This window comes from Natator depressus, chromosome 4, assembly GCF_965152275.1.
Source record: "Natator depressus isolate rNatDep1 chromosome 4, rNatDep2.hap1, whole genome shotgun sequence".
Classification (NCBI taxonomy): domain Eukaryota; kingdom Metazoa; phylum Chordata; order Testudines; family Cheloniidae; genus Natator; species Natator depressus.
The window spans coordinates 56,146,595-56,168,597 of record NC_134237.1 but is presented as its reverse complement, the minus strand read 5'-3'; the positions used below and the strand labels follow the sequence as shown (position 1 = coordinate 56,168,597).

At 39.5% G+C, this 22,003-nt stretch overlaps 1 protein-coding gene across 2 annotated transcripts in view; it reads right to left on the bottom strand.

Moving 5' to 3' along the window:
* The window catches only part of ARHGAP10 (Rho GTPase activating protein 10), a 250,288-nt gene that overhangs the window by 86,913 nt on the left and 141,372 nt on the right, over positions 1-22,003 (bottom strand). For both annotated transcript variants that reach the window (XM_074950969.1, XM_074950968.1), the window contains exons 13-15: positions 18,013-18,078; positions 10,145-10,219; positions 2,517-2,604 (exon numbers count right to left, since the gene is read on the bottom strand). In XM_074950969.1, the coding sequence (XP_074807070.1) occupies positions 2,517-2,604; positions 10,145-10,219; positions 18,013-18,078 (229 nt within the window). The remainder of the gene's footprint in view (positions 1-2,516; positions 2,605-10,144; positions 10,220-18,012; positions 18,079-22,003) is intronic.

Sequence of the window (22,003 nt, the reverse complement as noted above, 5' to 3'; positions counted from 1 at the left end):
TTGCTAGGACCTTACCATCGCCCTACCTCAAATGAGGGTTAAGGTAGGCTACATAAAGCCATTTATCTGGTCATTGTGTAACTTCCCTGTGGCGTACCTTCACTGGACATCTGCCCCACACTTACATGATGAGTTGCAACATCATAGCCTAACTCCCTTCCCTACTCACCATAACAAAGCCCGCCCTAAACCTGCTGGGGGGAAAGCAAAAGAACCCCACTCCACCTAGGCCAATCTGGTGGTGAGGGGAAAATTCCTTCCCAGCCCCTCAGAAAGGAGCAGCTCGCCTGATGCCCACAGCAGGTCCTGACTAAACCTGGCATTTTGCCATCTGACAGGGAGGGAGGATGGGTGCTCTACCTGATCAGAGAAAAGGGGCTTCTCCTACCAGGATTTGAACTCTCCAGACCTTCCAGTCCCTGAGGATGACTCACACCATGCTGACCCACTCCCCACTTTTGCAACCGTTTCTGAGCCTTGCTCACTCTCCTAGCTGGGAAGTGCTATACCTTCTCCCCCAACAAGCCGGACAACAGTCTCCCACCTACCACTTGGAAGTAGACTGGGGAATGCATCCCCTAAGGAAGCTGGGTTTGTGGTTTCTAACATCTGGTAGAAGACACACACACGGCCCACTTTTTCTACCACTCCTAACCCTCGTACAAGAAGAGGGCGACAGGGTCCTAGACACAGTTTGGCTGTGTCCAGGCTGGAAAGGGGGAGGGCTGACAGCTGACCTCCCAGTTAGGTGAAAACAATAAAGAAAAGAATGATGATCTGCACTGTACAATTTATTGCTGGATATTCCCAGATATTTTAAGTGAATAAAGTTGTGGGCCAATTAAACCACATCCATTGCATCTCATCTTTCTTCCTGCATGGCAGGAATGGTAGAGAGAGTCAGGTGGCCAGATGCCTTTATTTAAAAATAAGGAAGTGCAGCAGAATAATTTTTTTACATCAGATACAAGGGAATATATAAAACCCTCTATGCTAGAGCTAAATGAATAATTCACTGTAGTCTATCCATTAATATGCCTTCTTTTTGGTTCATAGATATTGAAGAACAAATCATCATTTCCTTTAATTTATTTGAACATAAATATTTTATGAATTTTGGTTGTAAATTTAGTTAACTATGAACTGATCACAACAGTTCTTTGCAAGTATTTTCTATTTGAGTTGCGCTGGTTAGAGAGTCACAATGTAAGCACAAAGGAATGTAGGATTCAGGTTACAGAAAGAGAGACTTTTTTTTCAACAGTATCTTTTTCTTTCAGGAAGCGCTGGAGAGCTGATAGCCATAATTTTCAAAACTGACTAGTGATTTACGATGCCTCAATTTTTGGCTTTCTAGCTTTTAGGGATTAAGGGGTCTAATATCCAGGAAACATCCACCCATCTGAACATCCATCTGAAAATCATGCCCCTTTAAAATGTCTTAAAATTGCTATTTGCATATAAAAAATATTGTCCATCAACTAATAAAATTCTTATTAAATAACAGCAACTACAGAAAAATTTGACAAACATTTTTTAAAAACTCAAGAATATTGAGTTGACTTTATTCATGTTTTAAAATTACTTTAGAAAATATCAGGATCTTATGGATCAGCAATATTATTTTATTTTGTTCATTTAAATAAATATTTTTTCTCCTCCCTGAAGTCTATAAGCTATATTTCAAGAGCCAAGCTTGATACTTAAAAATTCCTTCATCTTTTTTTAGTTCACTTTATTGATACCAGGAAAATTAATATAAAAGATTTCAAATTTGAATTTAAATGGATTTTCATCACTGAAAACCCAGCGCTGTTTAGGTTTCAAGAAAAAAACAAAACAAAAATGTTTTGTTCATATTAAACCATAATGGACACGCAAAAAGATGTATATTCTTACATAATTCAGCTGCATATCTCAACAGGGAACCAGAAAACTGGTTTGCACACAGAATAGACCCAAACCTCTAAAGATGCACTTCTCTTACTTTTTCTCCTGGCAACTTACAGCTCCTTGGGACCAGGAGGAGAAGCAGCAAAATATAACGCTAGTCAAATTTTTCAGATTTCAAAATGTAAACATAATTTCAAATTATTTTTTAATGATATTTTTGTGATTTCCCCCCCCTCCTTTTTTGGACCAGCTCTACCAAAGTACCCTAAGCAAGAAATACTGTTGAACAGCCTAACCCAATTAGAATCAGCAAATTTTATAAGAAAGGCCAATTCTGCAGCCCCAAGAGTTCTAGAGAATCAGCCAAACACTTAAGTGTTTATGCCCTCTGAACATTTTGAAGTTTGCCAGTCACTAACCTTAATCCACTCTTTGTGAAATTATGAAACCCCCATCCCCAAAGCAAATATAGTGCCTTAAATAAATATGTGGATTTGTAGTCAGTGTAGACTTCCATTCAAACAATAGTAAATACGAGTAACCAAAACAACAATAAAACATCATTGTCATCAATCTGTGGTAATTAGAGTTCAATTATGAATAGTTAACACATGGACCCTTACCTCAGGTACTGCTTCATAGCACTAGTAATCGTCTTCACTTCCCAGTCTGCAGAGTTTTCCAGATCAGTTTCACTGCAGGTTTTTGCATCTAGCAAATGACCATAAAGGAAAAAGAAATCTAAATCTATACATACATAAAAGATTTTATCAAAGTTGAATTCATGGCAGAATCTGTGAAATCAGACATTATTATAATAATCCTAAAGGAAACAACACAATGCAAGGTCCCTGAATGGAAGAATATCAAATTTGGAGTCAATAATTTAGAAACGTTTGTTAGTTTAAATCCAAAATTGTCCTCTACCTCTTAATATTAAAACGGAAGTAGGATTTCAAATCCAAAATACACACCCATCTCTTTTGAAAATTTACTTATAAGTGCTTTTAAAACTATTTCACTGATTTTTCTCTCCTTAGTGAGCAATACAATTAAACTAGGCTTCATCTGAAATTTCTTTATAGAAGGGGGTATTTCCAGACTCCCTTATTTAGAAGAGGCAGGGAGCTTTCAATATAGGAATATTCATGAAAAGATGCAGATCAAACTCACTTTAAAGAAAAAGCCACTGAGGAACAAATAAAATGATAGCCAATTACCCAAGATGTCTTGTGCCTTCAAGCACTTCAACATTTTTTGATTACAATCACTGACAGCAACATGCAATAAACTATAACAATGGTAATTAACGTGGATTACATTTTGATCAGTTCCTACAATTCAGAATTCATTTGTTACTGTGCTTGTTGGACAAACGACAGATACATTTAAAAAATCAAATTAGGCACCCTGATTAAAGGTGCAGTCCTTTCTAACTGGGACTAAATAATTATGTTCTAAAGACTGTGCCAACCAATTATTTCTGTAACTGAATATTCTCTCTCATTAAATCAATTATTTAAATCTTATTTTAAAATACCAGTCAGATAACATTTTCTGTCAACTTGCTACCAGCCAACCATCAACCAAAAACCTGAACACTGTGTAAATGGAACCTTTTATTTTCTTTTTTCCAACATATTCCTGTGCTCTGAGAATCACATTCTTTCCACTGAGAAGGAAATCTTTCTACTAACTTCATGAAATAAAAAGCAGCTGTCACATCAGAAACTAATGACTCTAGTGACTATGTTAGTAATCCACTATTAAATTTTCACTGTTTTCAAATAACTCCTCAATCATCACTGACTCTCCTTCAAAATCAGAAGGTGCACTTGGTTGTGCGGAATTTATTAATGACATATTTGAAATTCATACTTCAGAAAACACTGAATAATCATCCTTAAAATATTAGAAAGTATTTTCGTTTTTTAAAAATAGTAAAATTTGTGGGAAAGAATTCCATTATTCACCCCGGAGCAAAACACTAGAACTTTTCAAAGATTACCCTCCTATTAGCCCCACCCCAAAAAACAAACAGTGAGACTACAAAAAAAAATGGAGATCAAACACTTTTTTTGACTCTCTGGTTCTGCCCGTTGTCTTTTATTTAAACAGTTTCCTTTATTCTACTTTACTTCTACATTCCACTGTGTCCTAAACATTTAAGAATCACATTTGCTAAGGGGTCTCAATAGGATTTCGGCATTCATGCTGGCAATTTTGCACACACAACTATTTGTGCATGCAAAAACTAAATGTACACACAAGAATGGCAGCTGCAGATGCAAATATTTGTGTGCACACAAATAAAGGTGTGCAGATTTAAAGAATTTTTGAAAATTCAGCTCTAAATCTCCAAAAATTTCTGATATTATGGAAATAGGCTTTATAAACCAGTTGGGCTTACTGAGCTAGGTTAGGAAGAGCAGCTTTGTTTCTAGTTTTGATTTTAATATGGCCACTTTGAGAGTTTAAATGTATTCTAATACACTGTATATAAAGTAGGGTAAACAATAGATTCAGAGCAGTAACTTTCACAGCTGTTTTAAAATGTAGGTGGATTTGCAAAATCCTTTTCTATGAAATATGATGCCTGGCATTTTTCATGACAGTCACTGTCAGAAGTCAAAACTGAACCCATCAGTAGAATATACAAGACTTTAACAGTCACCTCATCATAAAGTCACTTTATAAAACATGTTTCTTTGTAGATTTTTGCACTTAAATAACACACTATTTCTTCTGTGAATCATACACAAAGTAGTGAGTGGAACTGAGTATTCTGCTGGCTGCACTACAACAGTGCAGTCTGAAAGGCTTAAGACTGAGACTCCTGACACCTTCCAACTAGTGACTCTGTATCTGTGTTTATAATAAGTTAGAAGATTAATTTAATATCCATTTCATGCAAAAATGAGACCTTTGTTTACAAAATGTTATCCTTTGTCGTTCATATTTCAACAAAACTATTGTTGAAAAGCAGAACAACAAGGCACTATACAGGTTACAGACAAATTCAAGAAGTAAGTCAAATACAGAATGAAGATAGTGTTATGTTTTACAGAACTGCATTTTTTTGCTTTAACTGAATTTAATTTATGATCATAAGAAAGGCTTGATTCCACAAATTTTTACTCTGGCAGGTGGGACTCCTTGAGAATAAGGTATTACAGAAACCGGCCCATAATTAAGGTCTTTCCACCCTCCTTCAATACACCTCTATGCTGCTTCTGGTTTTATGTCTTTTCCAAAAAGAGACAAAAAGGTTATATACTATCAACACCCATTCCTAGCATCTGAAGTCTATTTTCACCTTTTTGCATTCTGGACCACACACATTGGACGGCCCATGACACATAAAAGTAGCTTGAAAACTCTTTGAGATCTTATAAAAAAAAAAAAAAAAGTGAATACCCTGAAAGTTAAATCAGAGATAATCAGAGATGGGGTTTTGTTTTATTTTTAATGACACTGGAAGGAGGATTTTATCAAGGATATTTAAACTCAGATACAACGGGGTATAGATTAATCAGATGTTTTAGATCCTTCTGCACTATATAACAAACAGAAACCCTTCTCTAATCTTCCTTGAGACCACATAAAAATAAGTATGCAAGCAGGATCACATCATGATACTTTCAGTGAACTACTGGGAGAGGGGAAGGGCACCTGACTATAACATTACATGTTCTCTAGTTGATGTTTCTTGCTGTCTTGACATTAGTATAATCTTTCAATTCCCAATCATTACATGAATCTTGGAAAGGAGCAAAAAAGTGTTTCTAATTTAAAAATTAAGTAAAAGCAGATGCTGGAATCCCCATTAATCTCTTCCAGCTGCTACTGAACCACTGGAACCTGAGTCTATTTAATTTGGAACCACTAATGGTAAAGAGGAAAATCTGACTGCCAAAACTGCACACCCTAGATAAACCAGTGAGTAGAAAAACAAAAACCGCCCATGGTAGCAAATGTATTCTAACGAGGTTCTTCAACTGATGACAGGTAATTGTTCCCATGGCTAAAAAAAGGTTATTGCTTACTGAGTCTTTAATTCCAACACAGCTAAACAGCCATCAGAATCTGTTGTGTGTTGGTTGTTTATATTAATCTTGGTTTATGATTCCTAACACTCCCTTCTTGTTACAACGCTTTAAAATACAGACAAGTTTACATGCATTGACAGAGTACCTCAGGGCATTGTTAATATTGATTAATTAAAGTAAGACATCATATAAATTAATATTTAGCAAGGTCATTATGACAGATTGATATGACATACAGGCCCTCAAGCCTGAAGTCTTATCATCACTCCTGAAGAGACAGCCTGCTTTAAAAAAAAAAAAAAAAAAAAAAGGCTTACAGGTGGCACTGAATTGACAGCAGTGTATAATATAAAAGCGCTTTGTCATTCACATAATGTCTGGGGTAATGAAATGAATTCACTTTCTGGTTTCCTCCAGTTTTCTGTGCCAAAGAACACTGTGTTATCAGCACAGATGGAGCATGCATGGTTCTGGAGAAGAGCCTGGTGCAAACTGCAAACAAGCTTCTCTGAATACCAATGAATCCCTGAGAATCAGACCCTTGCTGTCAAGTGACAGGTTTGGAAGCTCCATAAAAATGAACTAATCCCTGTGGTCTTGTCCAACTGCATGTACTATCAGTGCTCTGGACAGGAAATTTGGAAATGTTGCACATTGTGCAGTCATGGCTATAAATTTGGTGCAAGATACTAGGTAGATGAGGAAATTCAGCCAAACACCAGCACTTTTCTGGAAGCAATGGTGTGGCAGCAAAAGTGTGACTACTGGGACTAAATGAGTATCAAGTTTTCCAGAAGAAAAAGAAAAAAATATTCTGATGGCATTAGTGCGAAGAGGGATTACATCAGATGATGTATAAGCTACCCACTGCTAAGTGCGTGTAGGCGGAGTCTAAACGAAGGCTTGTCTTCACATACAGCACTTCTCCTGTCAGCAGAGTTAATCCACCTCCTTGAGAGGCGGTTGCTATGTCAATGGCAGAAGCTCTCCCATCGACATAGCGCTGTCTACATGGGGGTTAAGTCTGTATAACTAAGTGTGGGTTTTCCATACCCTGGAGTGATATAGTTATACAGATATAGCTCTGTAGTGTAGACTATGAGCATGGACTGGTCTACACTGAAAAGTTACAGCTATGTCTCGACGAGGGGTGGGGCGCAGTGTGAAAAAACAACACCCCAGACAGATGTAGTTAAGCCACCCTAACCTCCAGTATAAACAGTACTAGGTCAACTGAAGAATTCTTCCGTACCGCCTCTTATGGGGATGGATTACCTACTGCAAGAGGAGAACCGCTCCCATCCTTGTAGTAAGCATCTACGCTAGGGGTGGGCAAACTTTTTGGCCCTCGGGCCACATCTGGGTATGGAAATTGTGTGGCGGGCCATGAATTCTCAGAAAATTGTGGGTTGGGGTGCAAGAGGGGGTAAGGGCTCTGACTCAGGGTGCGGGCTCTGGGGTGGGGCCAGAAATGAGGAGTTCAGAGTGTGGGAGGGGCTCCAGGCTGGGACAGGGGGGTTAGGGTGCAGGGGGGAGGGCTCCGGCTGGGGGTGCAGGCTCTGGGGTGGGGCTGGGGATGAGGGTTGGGGATGCAGGAGGTTGTTCCACGCTGGGTCAGAGGGGTTCGGAGGGCGGGATGGGGATCAGGGCTGGGGTAGGGAGTTGAGGTGTGGGAGGGGGTCAGGAGTGCAGACTCCAGGCAGCGCTTACCTTAAGCAGCTCCCAGAAGCAGCAGCAGCATCATGTCCCCCCGTCCCCTCCCCCGGCTCCTACACGGAGGCGCGGCCAGGCAGCTCTGCACGCTGCCCTGTCTGCAGGCACTGCCCCTGCGGCTCCCATTGACCATAGAGTTCCTAGCCAATGGGAGCTGCGGGAGCAGCGCCTGGGGCGGGGGCAGCGTTCAGAGCCCACTGACTGCCCCTACGTGTAGGAGCCAGAGGGGGGACATGCTGCTGCTTCTGGAAGCCGCACGGAGCAGGGCAAGCCCCCAACCCCACTCCCCGGCTGAAGCGCCGGAGCACAGCAAGCCCTGGACCCCACTCCCCAGCGGGAACTTGAGGGCCAAATTAAAACGTCTGGAGGGCCGGTCTACACTGAAGTGATACAGGGGCACAGCTGTAGCATTGTAAGTGTTGATGTATGTTGATGGAGACTATACCAGCATAGCTATGTTGCTATACCGGCATAACTCCATAGTGCAGACACAAATTGGTTTTTCTACTGCTATAGGAATTAGGGCTGTCAAGCAATTAAAAAAATTAATCGCGATTAATCACACTGTTAAACAATAATAGAATACCATTTATTTAAATATTTTGGGATGTTTTCTACATTTTCAAATATATTGACTTCAATTACAACACAGAATACAGTGTTCAGTGCTCACTTTATATTTATTTTTGATTACAAATGTTTACACTTTAAAAAAAAGAAATAGTACTTTTCAATTCACCTCATACAAGTACTGTAGTGCAATCTCTTTATCATGAAAGTTCAACTTACAAATGTAGGTTTTTTGGTTGCAAAGCTGCACTCAAAAACAAAATAATGTAAAACTTTAGCGCCTACAAGTCCACTCAGTCCTACTTCTTGTTCAACCAATACTCAAACAAGTTCGTTTATATTTGCAGAAGATTATGCTGCCTGCTTCTTGTTTACAATGTCACCTGAAAGTGAGAACAGGAATTTGCATGGCACTGTTGTACCTGGAGTCGCAAGATATTTACATGCCAGATGCACTAAAGATACATATGTCCCTTGATGCTTCAACCACCATTCCAGAGGACATGCATCCATGCTGAAGACTGGTTCTGCTCGATAATGATCCAAAGCAGTGTGGACCGATGCATGTTCATTTTCATCATCTGAGTCAGATGCCACCAGCAGAAGGTTGATTTTCTTTTTTGGTGGTTTGGGTTCTGTGGGACTTGTACGCTCTAAAGTTTTACATTGTTTTGTTTTTGAGTGAAGCTTTGTAACAAAAAACCCTACATTTGTAAATTGAACTTTCATGATAAAGAGATTGCACTACAGTACTTGTATGAGGTGAATTGAAAAATACTATTTCTTTTATCATTTTACAGTGCAAATATTTGCAATCAAAAATAATATAAAGTGAGCACTGTACACTTTGTGTTCTGTGTTGTAACTGAAATTGATACATTTGAAAATGTAGAAAACATCCACAACTATTTAAATAAATGATATTCTGTTATTGTTTAATATTGCAATTAACCGTGATTAATTTTTTTGAGTTAATCGCGTGAGTTAACTGCAATTAATTGACAGCCCTACTAGGAATACTACCTCCCCCAGTGAAAGTGGTTATGTGGAAGGAAGCATTCTTCCATCAACATAGCTGCCTCTACACTAGGTCATCGTAGCTACCTTGGTCAGGAGTTGTTCCCCCCCACCCACACATCCCTGACCAAAGTAGCTACGTTGGCCTAACTTTTAAATGTAGACCAAGCTTAAGACCTTGTCCACACATGAGTTATACCACTTTAAGTATACCAGTATGTAAAGGGGTACAACCCCCAACCCCAATGTGGATGCAGTTATATTAGTCTATATGTGCTCATACTGATATAATTTATCCCCCCTTCCCATATGGAAGAAAGCTATATTGGTATAAGCACATTTATACTGATGTAATTGGGCCCATACTAGGTCCTGTACCTGGATAACTATATTATTTAAAAAAAAAAAAAAATCACATCCCTAATTGACATATTTACACTGATACAAATCCTGTGTGTAGACCAGGCCAAAGGGAATTTAAGCTCATGTCATTTACTCACCATTAGCCAAAAAAGGTACAAGACAAAAAACAGGAAGGTGTAAAAAAGGAGACTCTCCCATATACCCACTTTTCTACCCTTCCAGACTGCGGGTGTAGATTAGATTAATTTAAACTCAGGCTCCTTTAAACCTACCTATACCACACCCATGATTTGTCCCAACAGGTACTTTTGGCAGTTTTCTTTGTTTATACTAACAGCTAAAACTTGCTTGCCTTACTCAGCCAAGAGGCCACAGTGAATGCAGGACAAAACTATATGCATGAGTATGGCAAGCTAAAATTTGACCCAAAATGATGAAAAAGTAAATGTAAACATTACATAAAATATCAATACTGAAATTAAATCAGCCATGAATCAAAATGAAAACATGGTAAAAGTAGTTATAAAATAGAGGCATACCGATTAGCAAACTCAGAAGTCTCTGGACCTTTGAACTCACCCCCACAACTCTGTATAATCCTTGGTCATTTATACCTATTGAGGAAGAAAACAGATCAACCAGAGCATTCAAATATACAGCAAATACAACTTTAAAAACTTCTAAAATGCTAAACAATAAGTTTTCCTCAAAGCTGCATTCACCACATTGTCACTCATGACTACGAGAGGAATACACTGCAAATAAAGTATCTGTCTACAATCCTCTTTTTGCTGTCCATTAAAATAAATCCAAGCTAAATAAAATGTTGGTCTTCAGGAAAAAGGTGCATGCACATTTTTTCCAGTGCACTGACGCAGCCCATTTAGGACTTTGGAAATAGTTTTAGGGTTTGTTTTTTCCCCCCGTTCTACGAGCTCTTTCCTAAAAACACAAACCAAACTTTTTTCACATCAGTAAACAATGCTCTTTCCTTAAGATACAAGGCATCATTCCAACCCACTGTTCTCCCCACACTGGGTATACCCAGAGCCTGAGGAACCCAACTTCAGGACTGAGGGCAGTAATTTCTCTCCTGTCCTTTTTGTGCGGTGCAACCTCAACAGCCAGCTGAGCATTCACAGCCTCCCGCTATCCTAATTCACTCAGCTCTGGAACATGGACACTGGATATCTTCTCTTGTTCCCCACTCTCATTTTCTGTATTGCCATTGATTGTTGCTCATCTTCCATCCAACCCCACTCCCCTCCCACTGCAACCATTTAGCCGCCCAATCTCACTCAACATGCCATTATGCTGCTCACTTTCCTTTCACCCCCCTTCTCTTTCTTTGCCCTCTCCCTTTGCCCCTTTCCCCCTCTATTCAGTCCCTTTTCATTACAACATTCCCTCTCTCCCCTCATTGAAATCTCACATAACCTCCCTCCAAAAAACTAAGATTTTTTTAGCATAAATAAAAATGTAAAGATCAAAAAAGTAAAGAAACCCAGAAGTTGTATGCCCACCATCACACTGATCACATTGCTTCTATGTTGAACCCCTTTACCCCATCCTTTTTTATATGTCTGTACACAACATGGCACAATAGGGCTGTGAACCTGATTGAGACTTTGAGGCTCTGATGCAATCCAATTTACAATAACAAGCTCAGTACTTCCTGGTTTCATATGGACCTAGAAGTGGAAATGCAGAAATGCCAGAAGGTATGAATACTGTGAGAACAACCTTTATTTTATCTTTGTAACTACAGGGTAGGTTTTGTGTGATTGGCTTTTATTTTTCATATTTTTATTATTATTAATTACTATTATTATTTATTATTATTAAAGAATACAACATACAGAGAAAACACCTGTGGAGAACTCCCAGTTTCAACAGTAGATGGTTCCAACACAGAGCAAAAGAAAAAACAAGCAGAACTAGTCAAATAATGGAAAGCTTATACCTGATGTGACAGGGTCGGACCAGATGGCTACAGGGAAGTGATAGAAGGCAGATATATTAGCCCCAGGTTAAGCAGGTCCCTTTTCCCTGGGTAAGGTAACAGGGGCAGTTCCTGAACAATCATGAACTTGCTGGAACCAATTAAGACAGACAAGCTAATTAGGACACCTGGAACCAATTAAGAAGCTGCTGGAATCAATTAAGGCAGGCTAATCAGGGCACCTGGTTTAAAAAGGACCTCACTACAGTGAGTGAGGGGTGTGCAAGGAGCTGAGAGTGAGAGGGTGTGCTGCTGGAGGACTGAGGAGTACAAACGCTATCTGGCATCAAGAGATAGGTCCTGTGGTGAGGATACAGAAGGTGTTGGGAGGAGGTCATGGGGAAGTAGCCCAGGGAGTTGTAACTGTCACACAGATGTTACACAAAACACTGTAGACAGCTGTGATCCACAGGGCCCTGGGCTGGTACCCAGAGTAGAGGGCGGGCCCGGGTTCCCACTCATCCCCCCAACTCCCTATTGGATACAGGAGGAGCTGACCTGGACTGTGGGTCTCACCAGAGGAGAAGATCTCTAGTGGGACCCACTAGGTGGACCAGCAGAGAGTGTGGGGATTGTTCTCCTTCCTTTTCCCCATGCTGGCCAGTGATGAGGTTAGCTGAGTGAACGGCAGGTTTGAGCCACTTGCAAAAGTGGCCAAACTGAGGGCTGCCGTGAATCTCTGAGCAAGCAAATCCGCCAATAAGCGCAGGGCCCACCAAGGCAGAGGAGGAACTTTGTCACACTGAATATTAGATAAATATCTTCAAAAATCATAAGTATCATTTTCAATAAATATTATTCTTAATGAATTACTCTAGCAGCTTCACAAATGAGACCACCACCACCACCACCTAGTATACTCAGTGGTCAAAACACCTTGACATTTGAAAAATAAAAGGTCTTCTAGATTTTCTTCTTCTTCTTCTTGGGCTTTCTTCTTATTGTCTAGATGGCCACAGATCTAATGATATAATGTGAATTTACATATACAAAAACTTCCCATACCTCTCAGTTTTCCAGAGAGTCCCATGTTTAAGACTAAGATCATCACCACACATGTACTACACATCACTTAGAAAATTGCCAGCAGGAAACAATTAAAATAATTTCTGACCCACCCAAAACTAGGAAGCCCTGGAAATCTTGGGGGACTGGAGAGGATGCAAAGTAGAGAGCAGTTCCTGCTTGAATTTCCCATGGGATTCCGTGGGAACTCCAGCCCAAAGATATATAGATCTCTCATATCCAACTTTCTGATGCTTTGCCAAATGGCACCAGGCCTTTTTGCAGGAGGATCCAACTTTAGTTTCTAGTGCTGCAGAACAAATCTTCTGCATTGTATGCAAGAAACAAGGAAAAGTTGAAGCAACATTCTTACAATCAAATCTATATTATTGTTTTTGCTCATCTCAGAAGTTCAAGCTGTCAGGCTGTATATTGATTTACTGCACTGCTAACATTAAAACTATTAAAAACAAAATTGTGCTGACTCAAAAAGTGTTGATACCTTATGCTTAAAAATAATTTAGGACAAACCACAGCAACCCTTGTTTGGTTGTTAAAGCAGATGTGCTGCTGTGAAGTGTCTGAAATGACAGTAATAGTGAAACTAGGATGCCACTTTAGCAATAGTAATCACTCTGTGCTGGTAATTACTATCAGATAATTGATCAAGTTCAAATTCATCAACCTGAAAGAAGCAGAGCTCATTGCTAATGCATAATGAGAGGTGCAGAGGAGAATTAATGCTTCTCAATACCGTTTTTATTTTAATGAAATTTTTAATAAAACACAAACAGTTTGAAATCATGTGATTTCAGATCTGAACGTATAAATACTGCAGAGTATTTTAGAGCGTTAGCTTATTGCCAACTAGAATACAAATTCTGATTGGTTCAGCCAGCAGTAGCGGCCTTTGAACCAAGCACTATTAACAGCTTTGAAAGCTGCAAGGCTCCACAGTGCATATTCTAATTATTTTTATATTTACATGAGTTATGGGTGACTGACTCTCAGAATACCAGGGCTTGATTTGGACACATATGGTTTGCTAGGCATGCCAATAAACAAATTTACTATAAGTAAAACAATTCCCCCCGTCTCAAACGTATGCCATAGCAAGCAGGGTGTGTCTACCAACAACGTACATCTTACATGAGGGTTTTTTTAATACATATTGCTAATGTGGGCTATTAATACAGCTGCAGAAATAACATGTTTTACTTAGTTTTCTATCCAATTATGTACTATTGATGTGCTCACACACGCATACTGACAAATCAAGGTAATGCCAGGTTGTTCCTACGGGAAGGTTCCCTATTTTCTCACCAGTGAAACAAAAATTCTTACTGAGGAAAAATTGAGATGACAGCTCACTGCTGCCATCTGTCCCTACATCTCAGAATAGGTGCTGCCGCAGTACCAATTACTAACAAAGTGGAAATTTGTTATTAACCCTTAGCACTGCCATTTTACAAAATGCCACCCTAATGAGTGCTCAGAGGAAGTACAGTGTCTGTCTCTCTCTCTCTCTCTCTCTCTCACACACACACACCCAGTTTTTCCTTTTGGAAGAACAGCGCTCAGATGTTTCTATAATCTTTTCTCTCTCATTTTTATTATCCACTAAGGTGCTGAACTGTAAATCAAAATGGAATAATAAAAAACATCCAGTCTTGCTCTAAGATACAGTATATGGTTGAAAATCCCATCAGAATTGTACTCGTGTCAGAGAAAAATGGGGCCGCAGAGTTTTTAAAATATAATGCTGATTTAATAGCTCAAGTTTTCTAATCTAGTAAATTAGTAAATATCCTTATACATCAGCTCACAAGAATTCTAGTCTACTAGCTAATACTACTTTTAATTGAAGAACAGTTTTTTTATTCAAAGTGAAATATTTCTTCTCAGCTTGATAAAATGAATAACACAAGTGGGAAAGTCATTCAGCCATTGACAATTTAATGCTCAATATGTTTTCATTTTCTTTTTTTTTCTTTGCATACCAGAGTTATCTGCTATGACATGACAAGACTATTCTCAGTTTCCACCCACACTAGACTGTCCTCTCTTTCCTCCCACACCAACCTCACACCCATTAGGATTAAAAGAGATAAAACATGGCATACAGACACAGACTCTGAGGAGCATCTGTCTTCTATTTTCTTTTATTCAACATTACTTCCTTTAGCAACTTACTGTAAAATATTCACAGTAAAGGTTGTTATAAGATTTAGTTTAGTGCACCTTCTATTTCCTAGGTATAAAATCTGGAGCTTTGAAGCCTAATAGTTTTCCTCATATTATTATAATAAAGGTACATCAAGGAGACTTGCCTAAATTATTTCATCACTTATGCTTATACAACTCAACAGACATCATTAGAAATGTATGGGTGTAACAGTGCAGAAACTGATCTTCTAGCCCTATGAGAGCAACAGCACATGTCATACAAGGCAAGATTTTGTTTTATTTTGTTTTCAAATACATCTTAAGTATGTTCAGAGTCAATGAACAGATAAACAATAACCATGGCTTTGTATACTATTTCCAAGTCATGTTCCCTTAGGCCACGGCTGGGTGGATTGCAGAATGCTAGATAGCAGACATATTGCCTACACCCACACCTGAATTCCCCACCCTACAAATAAAAGTGAATTTTTTTTTGAAAACTCTTAATAAAATTAAAATAATAAAGAAATCATTTGTTTTCACTACTAACTATCATTGTTCATTTTATCTACTATATATAGCATATAGTAACTACATTAAAAGAACACTGGCAATGTTGCAAAGTCAAGCACTCCAAAGTTAGGAGACGCTAGAATTCATTCAGCCCCCTTGTATGTATGCATTACAATATAACTTCAATTACATGATCACAATATTTTTTCTAGAGGACTCTGCCTCATTCAGTGCACAGACTAGACCAGCTCTAGGGGTAAATGAGGGTTGTGTAGTAAAAGACGACAGTTGCCTGCAGGACTCCTGCTTCATGTGTAGCATTTGTTAACTTTTGAGTGCTTGAGTTTGCAACCTTACTGTTACTTTAACATAGTTTTGAGTGTGCAGTTTCCTAGTTTAAAAATAAAACGCATCACATGGCATCATATTGATAATCATATGGCTCATTAGCCGATGCACCACACAGATCCCTGCCGCTTGAACTAACAGTACGCATGATAGCAGGAGTAGGTTGTCATCCTGTATTGTAGACCAGCATTAAAAGAGGATGGGACACTTTGCCAGTAGGTTACAGAGATATTTGATGAAAGCAGAGGAATGGTGAGCCTTGGGAATCTTGGGTTCTGGTGGGGAGTGAACTCTTCTGGGCACAGACACGTCTGCTCATTTTCCCCAAGCTTGTACCCTTTTGCACCTTCCCCATGCAACCTGTCCTCATTCCTGGTCTTCCCCACCCCAAGATCCTCATCCTAGTCACACTTGCCTCACCTAGTCAGCCCCAGTAGCCACTCCTCAGGCTTCTCATCCCAGTCCCAACTGCCTTGGCCAGCAAGTCCTAACCCCACCCCTCTGGATGCTACATCCCAGTCCCAGTCTTCCCCTCCCAGCTCCTCATCTGATTTCCCTTCACAGCCTCCCATCATCCCCAGCCCACATTCACATTCTTTATCCTACTGGTTCCCAGTCAACTCTTACCACATATACCCCCAGCTCCTTGTCTCAGTCTCTTTGACCAGCCAATCCCAGTTCTCCCCCTTCACACTGTTTCACCTCAGATCCATCTCCACTTCCCACTGGGTTCTCAGTCCCAGTCTCCTCATCCCAATCTATTTCCACCAAAAGGTGCAGCTCTTGTCCGCTCTACATTTCAATCAGACATCCTCCTCCTCCACACTGCTTAGACCCAGCAGAGGGTCACTGAGAGGACAGTCGAGACAGTCTTTCCTGCTCTCACAGTTCAGGTGTCCAGATCTGGGTCCAGTACAGACAACTATAGCCCAAAGCTGAAATTGCAGGGAAAGTCCAGCTGATCTTAGGGCTGGAGCATGCTCATTGTAGATGGAATTGTTAGAGATTTTAGTAGCTAAAATCTGAGAAATCTTTACTCAGCAAGTACAAACTGTGATTTTTCTAAGGCTTACAACTTTGCCAAATTTGGGCAGATCTCCACAGGGATGGCAAAAGGCACATTCCTAACACACAGGACGCTCCCTCTCCCCTGCCAAATTTCAAATCCTTGCACCAATGCTTGGGAGTACTAGAGTTTTTCAAAGAAAAGGTCTTGAATTTTTTAACACAGGCAAAATAAGGTATTTTTTCCTAGCCTTGATCTTGGAAAGAGCTGAACCATTTTAAAAGGAATGCTCAATAAATCAATCAATCCGTCGGCCTGAGGCAATCAGGTTCTTAAAAGAAGAATTTTAATTGAAGAAAAAGTAAAAGAATCACCTCTGTAAAATCAGGATGGTAAATACTTTACAGGGTAATTAGATTCAAATCAGAGAGAATCCCTCTAGGCAAAACCTTAAGTTACAAAAAGACACAAAAACAGGAATATACATTCCATTCAGCACAGCTATTTTACCAGCCATTAAACAAAAGGAAATCTAATGCATTTCTAGCTAGATTACTTACTAACTTAAGGAGTTATGACGAGCATTCCTGATCCGTTCCCGGCAAAAGCATCACACAGAAAGGCAGACCCTTTGCCTGCCCCCGCCCCCCCCAGCTTGGAAAGTATCTTGTCTCCTCATTGGTCATTTTGGTCAGGTGCCAGCAAGGTTATCTTAGCTTCTTAACCCTTTACAGGTGAAAGGGTTTTGCCTCTGGCCAGGTGGGATTTTATAGTTCTGTATACAGAAAGGTGGTTACCCTTCCCTTTATATTTAAGACACCTTTTAAAAAATTAAAAGCTTCATTAGCAGCATATTAAGCCCCTTATAGCCTGCAGAGTGAGGACTAGGAACTGCACGCACCCCTTCATGGTGTTTCAGTAACCATGGGCAAATATCTGACCTCCTTTTTACAAACACTGGGACTGCATGAGGCCTGACACAAGAGTGGGGAAGAATATACCTACAGACCCTCCATCAGGATTTCCTCAGGAGTACAGGACACATTTTTGTATACTCAGGAGCAGATCACCCTTAGACCCAACAAATCCTGCATCTTGGCAGGGGGTTAGACGAGATGACCCTTGTAGTGCCTTCTAACCCTATGGTTCTACCTGGAGCACAGCCACAGCTAAAATGGAGGGGCTGGACAGATGCTTCTTCTGAGTCTGGCCTCCATCTTCTCCAAGCTCTATAATGGGCCTGGTGAGACTTTATAACAGACACACACACACACACACACACACACACCACTCCCACCTTCTCACAGGCCTCAGTCATCTTTGTCCTTCCCTCATGAGCAGTAGCACTTGGCTGTGTTGATCATTACCTCGTGTTTCAACGGCACTGATGCATTTTTTCAGAATGGTGAACCCTATCTTATCCAACTGTGCACCTAAAAGGAAAAACAGTTTCAAAAAATTTTAAGCACAATTAATAATATATTTGTCTTTTTCTCACCGATGGCATGTCTACACAAACACTACATGCAGCAAGCTGGGGTGTAAATTTATAGCGTTCCAGCATGCTTCACACCAACTCTCTGTGTGGATCCTGCTGCTATGCTCTAAACATTCCCTAATGTATTTTCACCTACTTCTGTTTCAAGCCACAGTACGTCAACGCAAACTAGGGAACTTTTAGCGCACATCAGCAGGGTCCACAGGACAGTTAGTGCGCAGCACGTTGAAAGGCCGCAGATTTACACCCCTGCTTGCTGTGCCGTAAGTATTCATGTAGACATGCCCAAAGATACAAGGCCAATCTAGTGCTGCTTTTTTGGTAGAAAGTAAGATTGCACCTAACCCTACAGACAGGACTCACTCAGGCAAAATTGAGGAAGAATTCCAGGAGTAGGCACCTTTGTAAAATCTTCTAGAGACATTTTTCTTTTTTGGTCTCTTATATTTGTACAGAACCAATCCTGCAAGCACTTGCTACGAGGTGTAGTGACTTCAGAGAGTCTATTCACAGTACTAAGTCTTTGCGGGATTTGACCCTTAATTAGAAACATATGTTGGCAGGAAAAGAATGTGGTTTAAGATTATTTACTGCAAAGCAAGACAGACTAATCCTAAAAAATTTTCAACTCATTGGAACACGTCCTGCAAGATCTTGAGTATTTGAATACTAGCTATACCCACTGCAGATTTTTAAAGGAAAACCCCAATTCTTAAAACACACCCATAAAACTAAAATGCGCATGGAGACTTTCTGATGGAAAACCCTCAACTAACAGCCAAAAAGACAATAACTGTATTTCCAGTCTTGTTTAAATAATTCCGTGATATTCCCTTTTAAAATAAAGTGAAAATCATATGAAGAGAAGCCTCATGTGAACTTGTCGTTTATTAAATAAAGGATATGAAAAAAATAATTATTTATAACTTTTTAGCTTTAAATATTTTGACAAACCTAAAAAATGGATCCAATGTCTCTTTTTTAAAAAGTATTATGTAGAATGAATAAAATCTAAGAAAGTTCACCCAATTGGAAAAGAGAGTACTTGTACAGAACACATTGCAATGCTTCTCCCCTATGGAATTCTTCTAGCATCCCCAACAAAGTATGTCCTACACAAGCCAAAAGATTTTTCCCACCACAGATTTAGGACATGTATGTGCATCTCTTCATGGCAGCTGATGAATGGGCTACCTAAAACATGATGTTTTCAAAGGATAATACTCGAGAACCAACTATCTTTGTGGCACTGTCTAATCCCTTTTCTACTAAATCAAAACTCATGTTACACAACCACATTTCACCTAACCATCTGGTCTTCACCTTCACTGTTGGCTTGATCCTACACCATGAAATCTTATGGAAGCTTTCCCATCGACTTGAGTGGGAGCAGAATAAACCCCAGGATTACAAAGAACACATGCATTAACCCCTGAATCCAAGGAGAATAGTTGCCTTCATTGTTGGGACGGTGCCAAATTATTATGAATTATTGTGATTGATATGAATGAATGTGGTGAACATGACTTTGGTATGGCTTGATACGTTTGAATTTGCTAGAGGATTCTGGGAGCAGGGTTCTCTTAGCATCAGACAGTTGGTATAGAAATTTATTGAGAGTGATCAGAGGCTCTATCTGTGTGTGTGATTCAAAATGGAACTTTGGAACATATCACCCAATGACCAGCTCACCAAGTAAAGAAAATGCAAAAACACGCGATCAGTGAGGTTGGCACAGGCTGACCCGGGTTAAAATGACCCTTTAAGATGGCCCCACACGAAGAGCTCAAGTGAATGATTGAGGAGAGGATAAACGTCAACTGATCTTTAGTCTCTGTCCATTTTGCAGTCCCTTCTAAAATATTAATTAGAAAAACTAGTAATGAATAGGGCTCTAAAATATTAATTGCAATTAATCGCAGTATTAATTGCACTGTTAAACAAGAGAATACCAATTGAAATTTATTAAATATTTTGGATGTTTTCCTATATATATCTTGTATTCTGTGTTGTAATTGATAAAGTGTATATTTTGATTACAAATATTTCAATGTAAAACTGATAAACAGAAGAAATAGTATTTTTCAATTCGTCTCATACAAGTACTATAGTGCAATCTCTTTGTCCTGAAAGTGCAACTTACAAATGTAGATTTTTTTTGTTACATCACTGCACTCAAAAAGAAAAGGAGTACTTGTGGCACCTTAGAGACTAACCAATTTATTTGAGCATGAGCTTTCGTGAGCTACAGCTCACTTCATCGGATGCATACAGTATGCATCCGATGAAGTGAGCTGTAGCTCACGAAAGCTCATGCTCAAATAAATTGGTTAGTCTCTAAGGTGCCACAAGTACTCCTTTTCTTTTTGCGAATACAGACTAACACGGCTGTTACTCTGAAACCTGCACTCAAAAACAAAACCATGTAAAACTTCAGAGCCTACATGTCCACTCAGTCCTACTTCTTGTTCAGCCAATTGCTAAGACAAAAAAGTTTACAGGAGATAACGCTGTCCTCCTCTTATTTAAAATGTCACCAGAAAGTGAGAACAGGCATTTGCATGGCACTTTTGTATGCACATGACATTTTCCATGCTGGTGATGCTAGTTAAAAAAATAATGCATTAATTAAATTTGTGACTCAACTCCTTGGGGGAGAATTGTACATCCCCTGCTCTGTTTTACCCGCATTCTGCCATATATTTCATGTTATGCCAGTCTCGGATGATGACCTAACACACGTTGTTCGTTTTAAGAACACTTTCACTGAAGATTTGACAAAACACAAAGAAGGTACCAATGTGAGATTTGTAAAGATAGCTACAGCACTCGACCCAAGATTTAAGAATCTGAAGTGCCTTCCAAAATCTGAGAGGGACGAGGTAGGGAGTATGCTTTCAGAAGTCTTAAAAGAGCAACGCTCTGATGCAGATACTACAAAACCCGAACCATCAAAAGTGAAAATCAACCTTCTGCTGGTGGTATCTGACTCAGATAATGAAAATGAACATGCGTTGGTCTATACTGCTTTGGATTGTTATTGAGCAGAACCCGTCATCAGCACGGACGCATGTCCCCTGAAATGGTGGCTGAAGCATGAAGGGACATATCAATCTTTAGTACATCTGGCATGTAGATATCTTGTGATGTGGGTTACAACAGTGCAATGAGAATGCCTGTTCTCACTTTCAGGTGACATTGTAAACAAGAAGCAGGCAGCATTTTCTCCTGCAAATGTAAACAAACTTGTTTGTCTGAACAAGAAGTAGGACTGAGTGGACATGTAGGCTCTAAAATTTTACGTTGTTTTATTTTTGAATGCAGTTTTTTGGTATATAATTCTATAATTGTAAGTTCAATTTTCATGATAAAGAAATTGCACTACAGTATTCATATGAGGTGAACTGAAAAATACTATTTCTTTTGTCTTTTTACAGTGCAAATACTTGTAATCAAAAATAAATATAAAGTGAACACTGTACACTTTGTATTCTGTGTTGTAATTGAAATCAATATATTTGAAAATGTAGAAAACATCCCAAAATATTTAAATAAATGGTATTCTATTATTGTTTAACAGTGTGATTAATCACGATTAATTTTTTAAATCGCTTGACAGCCCTAGTAATGAAATATTTCTGGGACATGTGACTCCTCTGAGAACAAGAGGTATAAATGTTAAGCAGAGTTAGTTCACCAATTAACATCTGAAGAGGTCTGTGATACTGTAAGACAGAGGGTCTCAGGGTAGCCAACAACCTGCTATGAGGGACCTTTGTAGGACTTTTGAACCAGAGGGCCTTGAGGTAACCCAAGACCCTGCTTCGGGACACATTTGACAGACCAAGTAACCGAGGAGA